This window comes from Pinus tabuliformis, chromosome 9 (genome assembly GCF_031772625.1).
Source record: "Pinus tabuliformis cultivar Carrire ecotype Pingquan chromosome 9, CPIR1, whole genome shotgun sequence".
NCBI classification, from domain to species: Eukaryota; Viridiplantae; Streptophyta; class Pinopsida; order Pinales; family Pinaceae; genus Pinus; species Pinus tabuliformis.
In genome coordinates, this window is record NC_142307.1 from 714,030,808 (window position 1) to 714,050,507 (window position 19,700).

Sequence of the window (19,700 nt, forward strand, 5' to 3'; positions counted from 1 at the left end):
ATTAGATTATCATTTAACAAGCATTGAAACATGTTTTGACAAATGAAACTAATGTGAAATAGAGAAAGAAAAAAGAAAAAAAGAAATTATTTTAACGATCACGAGGCTAAAATAAGACAGATTGCTAAAAAAACTTATAAGATGAGAAAAAAACAATCAACCCAACCTACTTTTATCGCTTAAATATTTTTTAATTCCAAAAACATAAATAATTGCCTTAGGGCATAACTTGAGGAACACGAAACACACTATAAAAACTTTAGTTAAAAGAAGAAACCGTTGTAGTCTGTAAGATACCCACTAATCATTTTGTGGCTACGATTAAAGAAGTGCAAGAGAGGGAAAAACACGAAGTAAAAGCGCCCACTGAAAAAAGAACACCGTGCTGGTCGGTGACACAGGAAAAAAGAAAAAACGAAAAAGGGGTCTTGGAGAGAGTTTAAATGACTAGATATAACTGACGCTTGTGCGCAGAGCGAGAACTATTCGTTTTAAGCAGTTTCGGGTTCGAATCTGAGAAGCAGCAACTCGGCTCAAACAAACGGCAGAGGAGAGGAAAGATGGATGTGATAAAGACGCAGCAGATATCGGCGAGGGCAATAGAGAAAGTGATAGTGCATCCTTTGGTGTTGCTCAGCATCGTGGACAACTACAACAGAGTAGCGAGAGACACAAGGAAACGAGTTATTGGTGTGTTGCTGGGAACCAGCTTCCGCGGAGTCGTAGATGTAACTAACAGCTATGCAGGTGTGGAATCCTTTGACCTTAATTCGCTGAACTTGGCTCTCTTTCTCTCTGGTTTTTTCTCTTTTGTATTCGTGGAGCCAAATGACCGCGTATGAAGCCAAATTATTTATTCACTGTAGTGCTTCCAAACTTTTTAGCATTGCCAGATGCGGGAATCTACGCCATTAATCTCTGTTCTACCCGCGAAAGGAATAAAATTGATATTTTTTCTTAGGGTTTGGTTAAAGGGTGAATCAGGGTTTGATCAAATGATTAGAGAGAAAGCATAAGAAGTCTTGTAGTTATGTAATGACTGAAGAGCGCGCTCAATGGTGACAGTCATTATTGGGGTGTATATGTTGTTTGAGATATTATCGCCATTTTTCCATGACAACGAACTGGTCTCATCTTAGGGTTTGTCTAAAATTATCTTAATTTTTTAATTTTTGGATATATCGGAACTCTTTACAAGAATGGTTTCGGATCTTTAGACCCTGCATTATTCATATCGTTGTATTGACCTTTTACCCTGTATTTACACCGGAGTCGAGAGATCCTAAAACTGTTCGTGGTTCTTATCTTACATTCATATCAGGTTTTCGAAAGAGACACTGTTATTCTGACATTTTCAATTGACTTTGGTAGCACATCTGGTAAATTGGATTTTATTTTTTGCGCCCATAGAAACAAGGTGCATTTTACGGCTTGCGAGCTAGTGAATGGGGGTGATTTATAAATTCTCTGTTTGTGTATTTGGCTATACAATGCATTGAATGCAGACGTTATAACAATGTTTTCGTGTATCTTTGCAACCGTGCATTCAATCCAAACGCTCCATTTGGACATCAACTTTGAGCGGTAACTTTGACGTGCAAGCGCTTTGACTGGAATGTTGTTAGCGTGTCCCCTATGGCAGGAGGATGTCCTAAAATCATTCCTTATGGAATGGGTGTTCCCCTTTAAGTCTAAGGATTCCATTTAAGGAAATTTCAAACACAAATTTTTTTCTTTCGCTCCTTTTAAATGGGTCCTATAATATTTAAAAGGTTCACATCCCATGTTTCCATAGCCCTATCATCAAGTGAGGACGTTGCTACTCGATGACAATTTTTTTGACCTTTGAGAAAAAGTTTTCAGCTAGAAGCTCCATTATGTTTAGAACTGCTTAAGATTATTAATTATTTTATATTTTATATTTTTCCTATATTTGGGGATGGTCCACTTATGTACTTTTCCCAGCGCTGCTTTTTGAAATTTGGAAGTTCTCCCCGTAAGATTGCGAGATCCTACTAGGGATGTTTGTTCTTCGTGAATCGTGGGTGTACACCAAATGTTTCAGAATCAGAATATGAAATCCTAGTAGGGATGTTTGGTCCTTTCAGGTGACACCATTTTCTTTAGTAGATGTAGGACAACCTGGATTTGTTTGGTTCGAGATGGAGTGCAAGTCAGGAATGTTTGGTTCTTGACTCTCAAGATGTGGAAGACACCATTTCCCTAGCAGACGAAGGACAACCTACTCATGTTGGGAGATGGGTCAAATGCTGTGCTTATGTGTTTCAAGGAATGTTTGTAGGTCCTCTAATATTACCACTATAGTCAGTTAGGTCCTTGAGACATTGGGGACACCTTTTTTCCTTGCATATGTCTCTCAAGGAATGTTTTTGGGTCCCCTAATATGAGCACTGTGGTCATGATTCATGAAAGCCTGGAGACACGGGAAACCATTTTTCCTTGTAGATGGAGGACAACCCAGGGTAGTTTGGCATATTGCCAGTATAGTCACAAAGGTCCTTGAAACACTGGGGACACCATTTTTCCTTGTAGATGTAGGACAACCCAAGGATATTTGGTTAGTGTTTCAAGGGTTGTGCATATGTCTCTCAAGGGATGTTTTCAGGTCCCCTAATATCACCACTATAGTCACAAAAGTCTGAAGAGACAGGGGAAACCACTTCTCCTTGTAGAGGGAGGACACTGGACAAGCCAGGGCTGTTTGACATATTGCCACTATAGTCACTAGAAATGATTAAAAACATAATGATCCCCAAGATATGAGGGTCACCAGGGGATGTTGGGTTGCATATGTCTCTCAATGAATGTTTGCAGGCTCCCTAATTTTTCCACTATGTGTAGGTCTCTCAATGAATGTTTGCTGGCTCTCTAATATTGTCACTGTAGTCACAAAAAATGATTAAAAGGACGCAAAAGTTTTCCAGACATTCGGAAGTATTCGTCTCCCATGTTTATTGATATCCTTGAAAGGTTGGCAATACCAATTTTTCCTAGTAGATGGAGGACAACCTGGGGGGACACCATTTTTCCTAGTAGATGTGGTTGTGCATTTCTCTCAAGGTCTGTAGGTCCCATAATACTGCCATTATAGTCACTAAAATGCTTAAAAACTATAAAAGTTTCTCATAATTTTTTGATTGATATATTCGCCCTTGGTGGGTCCCGCATGTTAAGCAACTTTGTAAACATAGTTTTCAAACCCTAAATTTATAATAGCTATGAAGAGCAATTTCATGATAGGTGCCCCCCTTGGGGAAATGTGTCCCTCACACCAGGCAAATATTTCCCCATGCGTTTCCCAAGTTTCTCCCAAAAGTGGACATGGTGAAACATTTCCCCAGGTGACCCCCTGGCCCTCGCCCCTGTGGAACACTGCTTATCTTCCTTTCTAATCGGGTTCTGGTTTTGGATTTGTTACTTCAACTATATACTAAAGTCCTCTTTCTTTTTCCCATTTTTGTGTAATCCCTTTCAAGTGAATTCTTTGGTTATTTATAAGTTGTTTCATCAATATTCTGCTGTTCTTAGGTTCCTTCTGAAGAAAATTCCTTGACAACTGGTCCTTCGTTACTAGTAGGCAGCCATGGTCAAAGTAGTAAAACAGGGTTGGCAAACAACTTGGTTTGACAAGTGTGAGATTTCAAGTTGGACTTGAAAAGTTGACACAAGCACTGGAATAAATTAAATTGAAAAAAATATGTATATATTTAATAAAAGAAAAACCGCAATATCAGTGTTCATACAATGTAAAATATAGTCCAAAACTCATATACATACATGTAATGAGTTGTGACATTTATCACTTGTCTCATGATATTAATGCTTGTCGTTGAACCATGGATGATGATGTTGAGGCAAAATGAGCTAAATCCAAATATTTAATTAAATCAGGACTTGAGAGTCTAAAAGAAAAACCGCAATATCAGTGTTCATACAATGTAAAATATAGTCCAAAACTCATACATACATGTAATGAGTTGTTGTGACATTTATCACTTGTCTCATGATATTAATGCTTGTCGTTGAACCATGGATGATGATGTTGAGGCAAAATGAGCTAAATCCAAATATTTAATTAAACCAGGACTTGAGAGTTTAGAGTTAGGTGTTACGACCCAAAAATGGTAAAACCATCTGCCTCTGATGGTCCTGTGGCTGCCTCAGTGTCAATAAAATCCAAGTCTTGATCTGTAAAAAATAAAAATAGGGCTGTATGCTGGAAATGACTGTATGATTTTGATTGATTATTCAGTTGAGGAGCCTTCTTATTTCCCCTTTCTGTAGGCCTCCATTTCTAGCTCCAACAGGTCTTGACATACTCTTGCTGTGTATGCACTTTTCCAGTCATTTTATGTTTCTTTCTTATGGCTGTGTACTGGGCTCTTTTCCTGTGTGATAATGTAGCTGTAGGAGCTGTTTTGGCACTCCTAGTTGTGCTCATACTGATGTACCTTTTAGTTTCATTTACCTGCCACTGTGATCATTCACTGGACATTAATAAATTATCTTATTGTAGTTTATCTGTTCATTTTGTTGGAGCAGAGCTGGGTAGGGAAATATGGAAAATCATGAGAGGAATGACACTTATAAGTTATTATATGGAGTGTGTGTGTGTGTGTTTTTTATTGTGTAAATTTTTGGAGTAGCATTTATCTTGAGGCATGTCTAGATTTTTGTCGGGTTTGTGAATCAAGTTTGCTCAGCTGTGAAAACTAGGCAATGGCAAGTACTTGCAGGAACTATCATGCTTGAAAAGCTTGTGTGACAATCAGGCTTGACTCCTGACAAGCTGGTGCTTTGAAATGACTTGTTTTGGGAGCCAAGCTGAGTTTGGCTTGTAGTCTGAGTCAAACTAAAATGTTTTTTTGCTACTATGGTTAGATTTTCTGTTTATCATTGGTTATGCCTGGAACTGAATGGGGAGGAATTTTTAATCTTAAGTCGAGCAATTATTGTAGCACCAATCAAAAGAAAATAGTTGTGCCTTGATTTGAACTAGCTGCCAAATAGAAGAAAAGAGGAGTTTCCTGCACTAGAGCCATGCTTATGCCAAATAATTAACATGAAACATTGATGTTAGATCATGTAAAACTCTTTCTAAATCCAATGCCAAATTATAATTTTATCTTCTCTAGGCCAACAACTGCATGGACAGGGACCTGAATGTTAAGTCTAGTAATTAAATGTCAAGGAACATCTCATCGTGTGCTGAACAATGGGTACTGTGCCTATTTTACCTGTTTATTTGTTTGAACTTTTGAAGAAAATGACATGTAAAATATTTCTTTTGTATTAGAGTTTCTTGATGCTAGAGCTGTTTTTCATGTGATATTTAAGTGTGTTGATAACGGGTCAGTCATTCATGTAGGTATTAAAAGAACCTTTACCACTGAGATTATATGATTTTTCTTATTACTAGTTTAGTCAATTTTGTCAGTAAATTCATAAAAAGTAATCATGCTGTTTTTCAGCTAATGGTGGTTATGTATATTTAATGCACAGTGCCTTTTGAAGAAGATGACAAGGATCCAAGCATCTGGTTTTTGGATCACAACTATCATGAATCTATGTTTGAAATGTTCAAGCGGATTAATGGTAGGGCTATATTGTTTCTTCAATCATCTATATGCCTGTTCAGTTATAACTATTTCATAAATGTAAAGAATAACATGATGGAGAGTGCATGGTGAAATTAATGTTGATAACTTGATATCCTTTACAGCAAAGGAGCATGTGGTAGGATGGTATAGCACTGGTCCAAAACTTCGGGAAAATGACTTGGATGTGCATGAGTTGTTCCATGAGTATGTTCGTTTCCCATGACAATTAGTTGCTATATTTACTGTTTCCTTTTCTCAGTGACAATTTTTACAATGGGCTTTTGATGACTTAAGTATTACTATTTGATCCATTGATATTTTGATTTATGCAGCTATGTGCCCAATCCTGTGCTTGTCATTATTGATGTCCAACCGAAGGAGCTGGGGATTCCTACCAAAGCGTACTATGCTGTGGAGGAAGTTAAAGAGGTATGCCAATATAATTCTAAGCATTGTAATTGAAAAAATTGTGAAAGCTGCATGGAACTTACACCATTGATTGACTACATTTGCAGAATGCAACTCAGAAAAGCCAGAAGGTATTTGTGCATGTGCCTTCTGAAATTTGTGCTCATGAAGTTGAGGAAATAGGTATGCTATGTGGTTCTTTCTTCTATCTTCTAGATAGTTGTCACTCTCTTTCAATAATGATTATTCTTTCCATTGATATGCCACTTCTCTCTGGAAGGGCCAATTAGCAACTGGAAAACAATTTTTTTTAACATAGAATATGGGCATTTCTAGCTGATATAGAGTTGGTGCTTCATTAGCCTTGTATATAAAATATGGTGTGCTTAGTGTGTATCTGATTTGTTTTCAGCTTTTCTTTTTCTGTCTCTTCTTTCTTCAAGCAATGCTGTTCATGAAATGATTAGGTAATGTGTTTAGAACTCCTTCAATGTTCAAACTAAGACTCACTCCCAATTGGATCATTATATGTCACCCTTCCAGCCCTTTCTTTCTCTAACTTCTACAAAATAGATGCCTGTAATTTAAGGTGCCCTTTCAAAAACAACCAATGGATGCCTAGTGTCCAAGAGTTCCAGACATTATTACTCCCTAAAATCCTTTATCTTTGAAGAGTTTGGGGTGCCATGTTTGCCACTCACATTCTGAAGTGTTAAAAGTTCTGAAACGTTGTACCACCCATTCCATCTCAAGCATAAGAGACATAAAAGCAGTTCCACGTGTTCAAATCAACATTTCACTCCTTTGAATAACTTACAAGGAGACCTCCACAAGATGCACACAAAAACAGCGCTTCACAGTTGCAGAAAATGCCTGAATAAGCAGAAGAACCTGCAGAGAGTATCCCTGCTGTATGGTTATATGGATGGTATGTTTGACTGTACGAAATGTATGTACACTTGTATGATCTATCTGAGAGTATGGCATGGCTGCTTGGACTCTATGTATGGTCATGACTGTTTGCTGTTTGGAACTGTTCCATACACTATGGAAGTCTATGGGACTGAACGCTGCCTGGAAATGTCTCTTTCCTGGCTGCTTGTGTGCTGTCTCTCTCTCTTTCTCGCTTAACCTGCTCAACTGTTTAACTATGTTGAAAGCCTCTGCCTTGACATGTCTTTATACCAGTGTTGTGAACATGAGATCCTGATTTTATCTCGAAATCACGATTTTTTTTCCTAGCCGATGTTTGCTGATTTTTAAAGGTATTTTTATGGTATCTTAATTTTGCCGATGTTTGCCGATATTTTCCTGATTTTTATGATTTTTTGGTTTTCCGGACCCTTGCCGATTTTATCCGGATGCCGATGTTTGCAACATTGCTTCATACTTTCAGCTGAGAATCTATTTTGAGATGACTCGTAGACTCTTAGACTCAACACCTAAATATAAGGCTTTCACCTTTTTAAACTAAAGTAAATGACAATTGAATTACTTTTTCAAAATATCTTAAAATACTTTTGCATGTTTGTGCTGAAACTGTGCAGAAGCTCCTATCTGAGCCATAATTCGCAGCAGAATAAAAGAATTTTAAAATTTAATCTGATATGTTAATAAGACTCATATAATGGGAACCAGTTGAATTAGGTATGTCTATACAGACAAGATTTACTTCCCTACTAGATGGTCCGCATGCAAAATACCGATTTAATTTAGAAGTATTATACAATAACACTCTATGCTATATCTATTTTCATAACTCTTTGTGACTCTTTCGTTGCAGGTGTGGAGCACTTGCTAAGGGATGTCAAGGACACAACTATCAGTACTCTTGCAACAGAGGTTTTATTATTCTGTCAACTATACTTTCTGCTTGTTAATAATTCCAGTGACTGTTGCTTGTTACATTTGTTTCATGATAGTGAAAAATCAATTTATGCTTTTATACACAATAGGTGAGCGGGAAATTGACAGCATTGAAGGGTCTCGAGGCTCGGCTGAGGGAGATTCATGGATACTTGGATCTAGTAGTTGATGGAAGGCTTCCACTTAACCATGAAATTCTGTACCATCTTCAGGTATGCATATTTTGTGTAATTTCTAATGTTTTTTTTTTCAAATTTGACTTTTTTCTTCGTATTCTTGTTATTATTTCTATAAGGATGGATAGGTTTGATATTTTATAGTTTTAGGTGACTTGATGGCCTATGGAAAGGTAAAATAATAAGTGGTTACAACCTCCAAGTTCCAACTTCCAACATGTAAGGTTTCATAAAATAAGAAAATAGGCTTCTCCAAACTGTGCCCTTCAAGAAAGAAATAAAATAGCTGAGGGGTGCGATCCTCCAAGTAAAACCCTCCACAAACAGAAAGGGTAATATCTCCACATGTGTGTCCTCTAAGGAGAAGCTACAAATATAAAAGTAAGTCCTAGTAAATGCAAGCAATAGTAACATGCATGGCCTTCCAAGTGCAACATACCTCTCTAAAAAGATCCTCCACAACTACCTCATGATAAAAAAGTGTTAAGTGCCAAGTCAAAATGGCGAGGGTGCTCTTCAAGAGAAGTGAAATTATGCCCAGTTTTGTTCAAATAGTGATTTTGACCAAGCAAAATTGAGAAATGAGCATGTAGGAGAATGTTGTAAATTTGTAATGGACCACTTCAAAGCATCCAAAATATAAAACATTCTTCTTGAAGTGAGGCACCTTTGGAGAATGTAATGGTGGTTAGCCTCATCAATGTATGTACCAAAACCATGTTTCCAAAAGCATCAATTGATTTTCCTAAAACCATGCACAGGAGGAAAATGTCCTAGAGAAATGCACAAATGTAGTTACACTTCTCATCAGTAAAATATTCCTCCATATTATGCCTTGAAATGCTAAAGCAGGGAGTGCTCCATTAAAACCCTAAATAACCTACAAATAACCTCATCCATGTGTGAAAGCAAGCTAATGCAGTGGGGTGCCCAAGTAAAAAACCTTCACTAGGATAAAATGATTAAATTAACCGTTGAATGGTCAAATTGACCTCAACATGTGTGCACAAAGGTTAATGCTCTATTATAACCTTAGTCAAGGAACATGTGTGCCAATGAGGGGATGTGCTCCATCAAATCATTGTACCATGTAAACAAAGTTCTTTCCCTAGCAAAACCTCATCATAATAACAAACAAGATATAAAGCTCTAATTGGGCTTGAATCTAGGGTGCATGACTTGCAATGGACTAATACGCATAAATACATATTCCAACCTCTAATTTAAACTTAAGTACATCAACAATGGTACAAACATCATCAAGCGCATTCCCAGTAGGTGATGCCTAATATCACAATGTTATATCACCTAGGAGAATCTCACTAAGGCAATGTGCATCAATCCACCACATCAACAGATCAGGATAAGGAGACATAAGAAAGTGCTAACTTTGTCGAAACATCAATTATGGCCCCCATCACCATGTAGAACACCCACCCTAGTGACATCAATAATTTAACACCACCATCATGCAAGATCACTAGGATGCTCTAAGAAGATTATAACACAAAGTAGCAAGTGTTTATATGTTAAGAGAGTAATCCATGAAACAAAGGCATGAAAGTAGTATCTAAAACCATGAGAAAGCCATCAATCATGATTATCCACAAAGAGAAGTGAGTTCTTTCCAACCCAAAATACCACTGAACCAAGAAGTAGCGGCTCCTAGCAAAGAAAGAAAGTCCAAAAAGGTTGAAGGATACTACCTGTAAAATCCATCAATGTGGAACCTCATACAATACGAGGTGTAACACTTAGTCCACATGAAATGGAAAAAATGATCACCTCTAAATATGGTGCACCCCCAACTCACACTTAGTCCACATATGAATTGGAAAAAATGATCACCCCTAAATATGGTGCAACCCCAACTCCACAGGGTCCTATGTTTCCTCTTGAAGCATTGTCAAAGTATCCCAATGCTTGCATATGTTAATAATTGGGATTGACAATTATTTTAGGCTTCTTAATCTTCATTGTGGTCTGGAGCCCTTGATTTGCATATTGGATTTCATAGCGGACAGGTAGAGGACTATAGTTGATTTCTTGAAAAATTGATGCATATTGTGCCAGTCATATAGCCTATCTTACAGCAAAGTGTAAATCTTTATGAGCTGAAATTGAAGAATCTTCTATCCATTTTTTGAAAGCGTTATCCACATAATCACCATCTCAAGTTCCACTTCCCTCTGTTAAATTTTTTTATCGTAGACCAGACGTCTAAAATGGCATATCCAAGAAGATGGTTGTTAGACTCTCCATTGTCATTCCATTGGATGCTTATACGAGGACCATGCCTAGATTGTGTCATCATCACATCCTAAGTAAGAACCTTATAGGATAAGGGTAACCATTGCCTTTTGGTGGTTGATGCCTTTCCAAAATGCTAGACATTTTCAAGCCCCCATCGTCCCATCTTATTTGGTGTGGCCAGTCTCTCCCATTTGAATAGGGGCATGCTGTATTTCTTTCTTGTCCAAAGGAAGCTGAAACCTTTTATTTTGAGATGGAACTATTTTAATATGCAAAATGCAGAATAATGCTCGAGATAAACTAGCAAATCTAACTTTAAGCTTTATTAATTTCCCTGACTGTCATCTCTCTCTTTTTTTCAGGATGTATTCAATCTATTACCTAACTTGAATGTTAATGAGTTAGTGAAGGCTTTTGCAGGTATTTATTTTTTTACCATCTTAAGTTGCAATAATTAAAACGTACAAATTGACTGTGAAACTGATCGAAGTAACTTGTTTTCTGAAATCTTAACATTTACGAAGCTGTTGCCTTGTTTTCTGCAGTGAAAACAAATGACATGATGCTGGTTATCTATCTGTCCTCTCTTATTCGGAGTGTCATTGCCATGCATAATCTCATTAACAACAAGGTAAATATTGAAACATTATCTTTTTATTTTGTGTGCAAGGCAAGTGAAATAACTGCCTGAAGTTGTAATGTGTGGTTTGGTTTGTTTACAGATGCTAAACAAGGAACATGAGAAACTTGCAGATGCTTCATCCTCACCCATAACAGCCGCTGCAGGGAGTTAAGTAGATGCTTCTGATTCCTTGGTAGTAAGAAAGATTGTAGCTGGATTCTTTTCAGAGGTTGTCTTTTGCAGCTCAAAATATTGGAGCTTCTATGAAAATTTTTGTGTACTGCCCATTTTTACCTCAATGCCGGCATTTGACTAGCAATTGGCAAGCAGTGAGTTGTTTTACCAGCTGCAGTCACAGGAACTAGATACTGCTCTTGCTTGGAACTTATTGGTAGCCAGCAGTTTCTTCCCTTTTATACGAGTACTGCATGCTGAAAAGTTCTGGCATTTTTTTATTCCATCATATCCTGTGCCATTTTTATTTATCATAGCTAGTGGATGTCAAGCTATCTGAATTAGTAGCTTATTAGTGACATGTACGAAGTTAATAAACAGGAATGGAGTATTTTTGCTCACTTATCTTCTTTTTATTGCACTTCAAGTTCAAATAGTAAAAGAAATGGGGATTTTTGATTGTTTTATATGGCCTAAAATAGGAAAAACCCTTGGAGCTACTGAACCACAAATATGATTAGATGTGACCTTTATTTGCAGGCCATAAAATTTGCCTTTCTCAAAAGAATTAATGCCTTTTCTCACTTGTCATTGTTTTATATTTCACTATAAATATGATCCGATGTGACCTTTATTACATTCCATAAAATTTTCTTTTCTGAAAATTATTAATGCCTATTTTATTAGCTTTGAATTTTCCATAAGTAGTACCTAAGGACCTCATTATTTCCCCTACCTCATTATCTCCCCTTTTCGAGCAAACCTCACTCTGAACCTTCAATGCAAGGAACTGTGGTGTGGACAAAACTTGTCCTTAGTAATAAGTGCTTGGAATATCTCCACACGTTTGCCAAATTGTTTACACAAAACCACTGTTTTTGTGTGTTAAACTACAATATTCACCAAATACAGAGTTGGGCAAGCCTTAAAATTTCTTAATGCAGGTCAAACATATATTTGGAACATCTTTCAAAATTGGATGTGAATTCAGAAAATCTAATGGATATAAAAGCTAACACAATCACATCAGAGAGAGAAACTGAAAGTTCTTAGAGAGAGAAACTCAGATTCAGTACACTAAGATAATGTAGAAAGCTGCTGCCAGGGGATCATTCATGACCCAGCCATAGGCAGGCTTTTTGAATGTCATCCCTAAGCAGCGGCTACCATTCATGACCCAGCCATATGCAGGCTTTTTGAATGTCATCCCTAAGCAGGGGCTATAAGACGACAGAAAGTCTCAAGGCTTCCTATGGGTTTCCTCACAAAATTGCCCTGCAGGCTATGCTCAAGGTTTCAGAGCAATAGTCAAGATGAGAAATAACAGTACTATGAGAACCCTCTGCTACTCTACTTGCTATTATGGGTATTCTCAGATAGAGAGAAACCGAGATTCTTAACATAGACTGAATATGGAAAATCACAGGCAATTGCAACCCAGCCACAGGCATCCTGTTTGAATTTCATCATAAGCTGGGCCTGTGATATGACAAGGGCTAAGTTTGCCTATGGGCTTACACAAAAGCTCCCCACAGCGCATGCCTGAGAATTTGGAGATAAAGTTTAAACAGCTGAGATGTGAAATAATGGTACAACCAGCACCATCTGCTTTTCTACTCGCTCATAGGCATTACAGACAAGAATCCTCTGCCAGCATTTGCTATTGGTATGGTAAAATCCTCTTCCAGTATTTGCAATTGTTACAGGAAAATGCTCTGCCAGCTTTCTCCATTGGTACAAGAAAACCCTCTGCCTTTCTTGGTATGGATAACCCTACACTAGCCAACTCAATGGTATGGTAACCGTTAGCTAGGCTATAACCTAGTATGGGTTCGAGTAACCCTTAGCTGGCTTATCATCCTCATTCACTCACAAATCTCTATGTGTGGAGAATCTTGCGCGACCCTATATTCGACCTGTCATTTCCTTGGTAAGTTCCATTATGGATCCAACTTTGGATTTAGACTATCTTTGCAACGCAAAATCCTTTCAGCAGGATTACCTCTGTTCTCCCTACAGTTGCGTGAGCTTTGTCTGATAAGTAGCTATCCAAAAGCATGGGAAAGCAACCAAAAAATAGCAAAAAGAACTCCTGAATCACAGGAGATGTATATATATTGATGAAAGAGGGCAGGTGAGCATTTTTATCCATGGAAGTGAGGTGTTCTCAAGGCTTTTCTCATCCTTGCCACCTTTTGCTAACAAGGGGTATGTTAGATTGGAACACTTGTGTCAGAGACCCTACCTTGTCCCCTGTGGAACCATTTTCATATTTTTATATTATTTTACTTTTCCAGGTTACATAATTTTCGCATCTCAGTCTAGTAATCAACCTAAGGAAAACAAAAATATTCTGGTAGAGTAACTGAGGCAGGACCTTTTATAGGTCGTACAAGTTGGCCTTGGCCTTAAAACTCTCACTAGGAAACTTCAGTTATTGCTACCTTTACAGTCCATAGGATTGTTGCACCTTGGTAAAATATGCACATATTTTACTAAAGTAACCTCAGCAGGGAAAAAGAGCATTTGAGAGTGTAAGATGATGTCAGCCTGTATGACAGCATACTTTCTGTTTTTCGCCAAGAGAGCGTATGGATATTAATAGAGATGACCAAAATAGTATTTTTGCTCTCATATCGATGATTTCTTGAGATTCCATGATATCTTAAGGAGATTTTGACTTGGGGCCTATGCAGTGGCTTTTTAATCCTCGTCTTATTTCAGGAAGAAGATTTTGAACATGCGTCTGGGTTTTGATCAAGGCTTTTGCAGGCATTATTAGTAGTTTGGATTCGTGTCAGAGCCCCATGTTATTAGTAGTCTGGATTCGTGTCAGAGCCCCTCCCTTTGATGTTTGGGTTTGTTATTGTTAGTCAGGTAATTAAACGGTTAAAGCCCAACGAATTTCTTGGAAATGCAAAATTGGCACACCATTTTTAGGCGTGCCAATTTGTTCTTTAAATAAGCCATGCAGATAGTTAATGCTCTGTACTGATTTGTGCAAACCAGATATTATACATTAGTTGTAACCCAGTGATCGCCAAATAGTGGTATTTAGTGTAAAGGAGGTTTATGCAGTTCATATTATGCAGGAAGCCATCGCTAATACTCTTAGGAGAATTCAAGGGAATGAGTGTGCAACATACCGTAGTCCAAGTATTACTGTTTGATTGTTAAAATAAATAGGTCACTGTTGCCACTGGGTTTGGTAATTTTAAAATTGAGGTAACATAAGTTTGATCCATATCTTTTAAAGCTTTGTTCTATAAATAAGCCACACACACAATTAATTCTCTGCACTTGCTTGTGCTAAGCAGATAGTACAAATAATACCGGTAATCCAGTGATTGTCAAGTAGAGGAAGGTAGTCGTACGGAAGGAGGTTTATTCTGTTGATATTATGTAGGAAACCAAAGCTAATTCTCTTACAGAAATTCAAGGAACCGAGTGTTCAATGATCTTAGTACAAAGTACAACTTTTTGATGGTTCGACTATTCATGTAAGTTAGTAATTCAATCTACATCATTGGTTATGTTGTTTCTAGAAAAGTATGTGGTTCATTTAACAAAATAATAAAATGCTCATTTTGCAAAACAAAGCAAGAAGAATATAAACTTTTAGAATCTAAAATACTTGACTAATCAATAGAAGTAAATATTTCATTAAATAGAAAATGGTACATGCAGAGTGGGTTGGATCCCTAATGGCTTAATTCTTTGGAGATAAGCGAGGGATTGATTAGCATTGAACATTTTAATAAATATTAGTTAGGGATTGAATGGAATTGAACATTATTAATAAATGGATGCTTTGTTTGTTTATTTTATTTTTCCCAATTTTTTATGAATGCAAATGGAAAAAACTCAAGTTATCAGATATGCTGTATTGAGTGCGATAAGTTAAGTCTAATACACCACTGTTTGATCTCAACCCGTATAACAGGCTTTGCCTGTGGAATTTGTGCTTTTGTCCTAAATGGCAACTCTTTCTTTGTAAAAGTGATGCGAATATGAGGGATGTTCATTTTTAGATAGTTTAATCTGTATTTTTAGAACCTTATTATTTTTTATTGTTAAAAGTACACGGACTTTTCCAATAATATTTCCCTTTTATTTCAAGGACCACAATTGTAAAAGTACATGCCACAATCAATTTTCAGTGGACTAAAGTTTTAGCTCCTTCAGTGCGAGCCAATTAATATTTGTGAGGATGTGCCTTCGCCTCTTTTCTTCAGGGAAAACGAAAAAACATAAAAACATTGAACATGATTCATTGAGATCCTGAACTAAATTTTTTGGAAATAGGAAGATTAGTCATAAATAGATCTCTTGAGAGTTGGAATCACTTTGTTGTCCTAATTTTTATGCTGAAAATAGCATGTTGAAAAGTTAAAGCTTCTTTTAATAATTCATCAACTGTTATATTTAATTTTCAATAATTGCATTGAATATTCTATTATTATTATTTATTTATATTTTCTAGAGTTATTTTTAAATATATGATTTGTTTTCCATTGTTAGAAAAATAGGGTGTTTTCCATGTTATTTATTTCAGCATGTTTAGTCAATAACTAGTTTAATGTCACTTAGGATTTTAAGGTGAGTTATACCCTTTTCAGTTGTTAATTGCATCCAGCTACCAATGCAAACATCTCAGCCCTATTGTTTGTACCTTTAGATCCATAATTTCCTTGGATCCCATAACTGGATGTGAACCTTTAGATCCACAATTTCCATGGATCCCGTAACTTGGATGTGAAGGAATCACCAAAATAAACTTGATCGATTTCTGGGTTTATTAGAATTCTTGGTGCCTTAGTCTCCATCAATCATTTGACTTGCATATCACAGAATCCCCAAGCATGAATTTTACCAAATTTTAGGTTAGAATTCTCGTTGCCTTATTTATATTGAATTTCTACACCCTTCCGTGTACATACTTAATTTGATAAAATCTTATTTGTACTGAATTTCTACACACTTCCATATACATAATTTGATAAAATTTTGAATAGGAAGAATCTCCTTATTTTAGAAAGGTGACATTTCTTCCTTGGCCAACCTGAAGCCCCATGCAACAATACAAGGAAGAACCTTTTGTTCAACCTTTTGTTCTTGTACAGATTGATCTTTTAGCCATTAATGTTCTTTTACAGATTGATCCTTTAGCTGCTAATGCTGTTTTTTAGATTGATCCTTCAGCCACTATTCCACACATATGGCCATTATGTTCCCTACTGACATGCATAATCAATGCATAATCAATTAATCCCCAACCATGAACATTATTGATTTTATATGGCCATAATGTTCCCTATTGACATGCATAATCAATTAATCCCCAACCATGAACATTATTGATTTTTGGGTTTTTCAGAATTCTTGATTTTTGGGTTTTTCAGAATTCTTGATGCCTTTTACAATTTTACATAAGCTTCCATATGCAAAGCTAAATTGATAAAATCCTTGGATAGGAATAATTTTCATATTTAGGAAAGGCATTTCATCCTTGGTTGGTCCCATGCAACAATAAAAAGAAAATCCTTGTTCTTTTACAAATTGATCTTTAAGCCATAATTTTACATGACCAAAAAATTTCTTACCCAACTTCCTTTCCTAAATGTTAGGGCTTTCTCCCATGCTTTTATTCTTTTACAATTTGATCATTTAGCCACAATTTTACATATATGACCAAGAATTTTCTTACCCAACTTCCTTTCATAAATGTTAGGGCTTTCTCCCAAGCTTGTTTAGGTAAGGGGAAATGCAAAATGCATTAATATATATATATGATTAATTGATTCCTCTCCTTTTTTTCACAAAGAATGCTCTTGCCATGGCCTTCTCATTTATTTGAAGTCAAAACACAATGTGATAATGCTAAGCCTCATGGTTAATTGTTACAATTTGTGTGCAAATCAATTTCATTCCATTCTTTCCTCTCTATAGATATAGGCTGCCAACACTTTTCCATTGTTAGTTCCAAATAAGATAGATATGATGCCTTTGCTTATAATCATTATCTTGTCTATTTAGAGAGTTAATTAAAGGTTCAAATGGTTTACAAATTCCCATATGACCCACCCAAGCGTTCCCCCATTCTCACTCTTATACCCTTTCCCTACTCTCCATGCTAACAAATACCCTACTAAAGGGAAAGAGAAGATTTAACTAGTGATTTCCGTATAATTGAAGCTCTTAAAATTGACTAGGACTGCGAATCTAGTCTTCCATGGACAAAGTATCAATATGCTTTGAATTTTTTTTCATTCCCAAGGCTTTGGAATGCATGTTTTTCAACTCCTAGCCACTTGCTTTGGTGGTTTTGCTAGCTTGTTCCATTTTATCAAAAGGGATATCTTCCCTTTCTATTCCTAGGATCTTGAAGCACTTATTGCTTTTTTCCAGCATAATTTTATCAATATATGCTATTTATTTTTTCTAGCATACTTTAATCAAGTGTCAATAAATAGGAATTGCTTCCATTACTTGTTTACTGAGAGTCAATCTTCTTGGTTTTGATAGCTATTTATGGTGCTAGTTAGAGGCACAACTTTATTTTTTTTCATAAAACCATATTCAATCTTTTAGCATTTAGTCATTTTGTTTCAACATGTGGCCTTATTTTTGACCTCGAGTTACCTATGGTAAACTAGAGTATGGGTTGTGTAGTGTCTTCCTAATATATTGTGTTGATTCTTCCTTTTTCAAGCCTTCCAGGGATCTATGTCAATGCTGCCCTCTTTCTCCATATATGTTTCTTGGGGATTAGTAGAGTTATCATGAAATCCAAACAAACAATGCTCATGAAAAACAATGCTCATTCATGGGGTTGTGATTGGTAAAAACATCCATCTCACCCATTTACTATTTGTGAATGATGTACAATTATCCTTTGTAATGTAATTGAAGGAGAAATATACAAACTAATATTGAACCTTTTGTAGAACAACAATTTTGGAAGAAAAATTGGATAAATCAACAATCTACTTCCCATATATTATCGAGGACAATAAATTTCAGGTGTTTGAGATATTTGGCTATAAGGCTCTCATTCTAAATGAAAGCTTCCAATATTTTGGGTTTAATTTCAAACCCAATAACTATATCATCACTAATTGGAAATGGCTTCAAATAAAACATCTGGTGCAATCATTGGCTGGGGGGAGATCTTGTTCTCATTAAATTTGTACTTGAAGTGATTTCGATATATTGGCCTCTGTTCGAACTTATTTTGAAAAGTATCCTTCGTAGAATTCATAAAATATCATCGAATTATATATGGAAGGCTCCTTAGAATATTGAGCTAGTCTCAAATTACACTTCCCAAAAATCAGGGTGGTTGGGGATTTAAGAAAATCATGGATTGTGGGGAGGCATTGGTTGTGAAATCATTATTGGTCTTTCTTACTCGGGATAGTTTGTGGAGACAAATTCTTGATGCCAAGCATATCGAGTTTGGGTTTATTTGTGACAAGATAAGTACTCAAAAGATGTCCATAACAAATAACCTATGGAAAGCCATTTCTAGGGCATTTCAAACGTCTGGAAAACCATTTCTAGGGCATTTTTGGTGGTATGAAACCATCTAGCATGGTGGGTTAGACCATGATCCATGTTTTGCATTGGCTTGGACTCAATTACAGGTTTTAACTACTGACATTGTTGGTTTTTTACAAGAAAGAGTAATACACACAATAATATTAGTTGGGGGGGACACCAAGTTGCTATGGAAGCAAGGATGGTTCTCTACTGACCTTGGCCCTTGGCCTAGATACAACGTTGCATTCATTGTGGAATTGGTGTTTCTTTTTTGTTGTTTTTTTCTGAACTTTTTCATGCACATTAAGATAAGGGATGGTGATGATTAATTGGTGTGGGCCTACAATCCTATTGTGGGGTAGTAAAAGATAAATATGCGATATATATATTTTATAGGAGAATGAACAAAATGGCATTGCTTGGTGGTATTAAAAATATGGAAATACAAGGACCATCTAAAGAGTATTACTTTTGTGGCTTATACTTAAAAATCATGTCTTAAGTTGGGCACAAATGTAAAAAAGTGGATTCAAGGTCTTCTTTCTCTAATATTTGCCATTTATTTGTAGGATGCCCTTATATAAGACTAATTTCAAACCACTTGAGAACTCATGTAATTTGTCAGAGACTATAGGATAAACAAAATATTGATAAATTCTTGCCACTTGGAAAAGTATAGATTCTTTCCACTTGTCATGGCTTGGGAAATCTAGGTGGTTTGTGACCTTTGCTTGTTTGAGGACAAAACTCAACAATTTAGGCACTCTCTTGTATTAATCTCCATAGCGGCTTATCCACTCCCATTGCTCAATGTACTTGGAATAACTTAGAAATAAATCAAGGGAAACCTTAGGGTTTCTTTGATGAGGCAAACTAGGGGGTCGATGTTGTGGATTGAGATTTATCTTACATGTCAAGGACAATCATCATTGAAGCATGGGGCTTTCACACTAACATGTCATATATAATTTGGTCAGTTGAGGCTAACACTCATGGATATGGTCATAGTTTAATGACTTCTATACGTAGTTAGTTTAT

General features: G+C 36.4%; 1 protein-coding gene across 1 annotated transcript; it reads left to right on the top strand.

Annotated features, from left to right (window-relative positions):
• The first annotated feature begins 313 nt into the window (after positions 1-313).
• LOC149150688 (26S proteasome non-ATPase regulatory subunit 7 homolog A) lies at positions 314-11,521 on the top strand. The gene is made up of 10 exons (XM_089445112.1): positions 314-747; positions 5,524-5,616; positions 5,744-5,825; positions 5,954-6,050; positions 6,137-6,212; positions 7,813-7,871; positions 7,985-8,107; positions 10,687-10,744; positions 10,870-10,955; positions 11,047-11,521. The coding sequence occupies exons 1-10, from the start codon at positions 561-563 to the stop codon at positions 11,116-11,118; spliced, it is 933 nt and encodes a 310-aa protein (XP_089301238.1). The 5' UTR covers positions 314-560; the 3' UTR covers positions 11,119-11,521.
• The last annotated feature ends 8,179 nt before the right edge of the window (positions 11,522-19,700 follow it).

Bases quoted from the DNA above. Each gene is read 5' to 3' on its own strand.
- LOC149150688 (XM_089445112.1), top strand. From the start codon at position 561: ATGGATGTGATAAAGACGCAGCAGATATCGGCGAGGGCAATAGAGAAA. The intron at 6,051-6,136 runs GTATGCCAATAT...CTACATTTGCAG, and splicing joins CTGTGGAGGAAGTTAAAGAG to AATGCAACTCAGAAAAGCCA. The intron at 10,745-10,869 runs GTATTTATTTTT...TGTTTTCTGCAG, and splicing joins GTTAGTGAAGGCTTTTGCAG to TGAAAACAAATGACATGATG.